Raw genomic sequence first — 1103 nt, 5'->3', positions numbered from 1 at the left:
CAAAGAACTGAACCAGAGAACTGAACCAAAGAACTGAACCAGAGAACTGAAACAAAGAACTGAACTAGAGAACTGAAACAAAGAACTGAACCAAAGAACTGATCCAGAGAATTGATCCAGAGAACTGAACCAAAGAACTGAAACAAAGAACTGAACCAAAGATCCGAACCAGAGAACTGAACTGGTCCAGTCAGGGGAACCGGAGCGTTTGGGGCTCAGTGATGGAAAACAGGATGTTTGTCGTCTGACAACGAGAGGGTGTGGGCGAGCAGGAGAGAGAGAGCAGGTGTTTTGGGGGAGGGAGGCAGGTGGAGGGGTGTGTGTGTGTGTGTGTGTGTGTGTGTGTGTGTGTGTGTGTGTGTGTGTGTGTGTGTGTGTGTGTGTGTGTGTGTGTGTGTGAGGCGGTGGGAGGACTGGAGAGCATCTCAGCTCCTGCTGCGTCTCTGAAGCACCAATTACTGGATCCTCCACATCTGCAGCTGCTGCTGTTTGCAGCTCCTCTGCTCCAAGCCCCGCCCCCACAGAGACGACCCCTGACCCCGGCTCACCGGTGGTGATGACGCCCTCCAGCCGGATGATGTTGGCGTGGTCGAACTGGCCCAGGATGCCGGCCTCGCTCAGGAAGGAGCGGCGCTGCTTGTCGGAGCAGCCGGCCCGCAGCGTCCGGATGGCGACCGGCAGCTCCCGCTTACTGGGCAGCTTCAGGCAGCCGCGGCACACCTCCCCAAAGTCACCTGCAGGGGGCGACACGGGGCAGGGGCACAGCCTCAGCACAGCTAACGCACAGCTAACGCACAGCTAACGCACAGCTAACGGATTTATTATCAGGAATCGATCTGATAAGCTTCGTGGACAGCGCCACCTTGAGTTCAGAGGCAGCAGCGCGTTGTGTTTCAGGTGAAAACATAATGAAGAGATTTTTATTATTCGATCTTCACTGTACTAAACTCTGAGGTTGTTCACAGATTTATAAATGTCAATTCAAACTAAATATTTAGTTCAAAAACTAAAGATGCGTAAATATTGAGCTCCAAAGTAATATGTAGCTTAAAGCTAAATATGTAGCTTGAAGCTAAATATGTAGCTTGAAGCTAAATATGTAG

At 51.3% G+C, this 1103-nt stretch overlaps 1 protein-coding gene across 1 annotated transcript in view; it reads right to left on the bottom strand.

Annotated features, from left to right (window-relative positions):
- Positions 1-1103, bottom strand: part of LOC103473097 (ephrin type-A receptor 7) — an 83602-nt gene that overhangs the window by 8612 nt on the left and 73887 nt on the right. Inside the window, exon 8 of the mRNA XM_017307391.1 lies at positions 549-734. Within this exon, the coding sequence (XP_017162880.1) occupies positions 549-734 (186 nt within the window). The remainder of the gene's footprint in view (positions 1-548; positions 735-1103) is intronic.

Source organism: Poecilia reticulata, linkage group LG11, assembly GCF_000633615.1.
Source record: "Poecilia reticulata strain Guanapo linkage group LG11, Guppy_female_1.0+MT, whole genome shotgun sequence".
Lineage (NCBI taxonomy): Eukaryota > Metazoa > Chordata > Actinopteri > Cyprinodontiformes > Poeciliidae > Poecilia > Poecilia reticulata.
The sequence above is the reverse complement of the archived record's forward strand: the minus strand, read 5'-3'. Positions and strand labels throughout refer to the sequence as shown.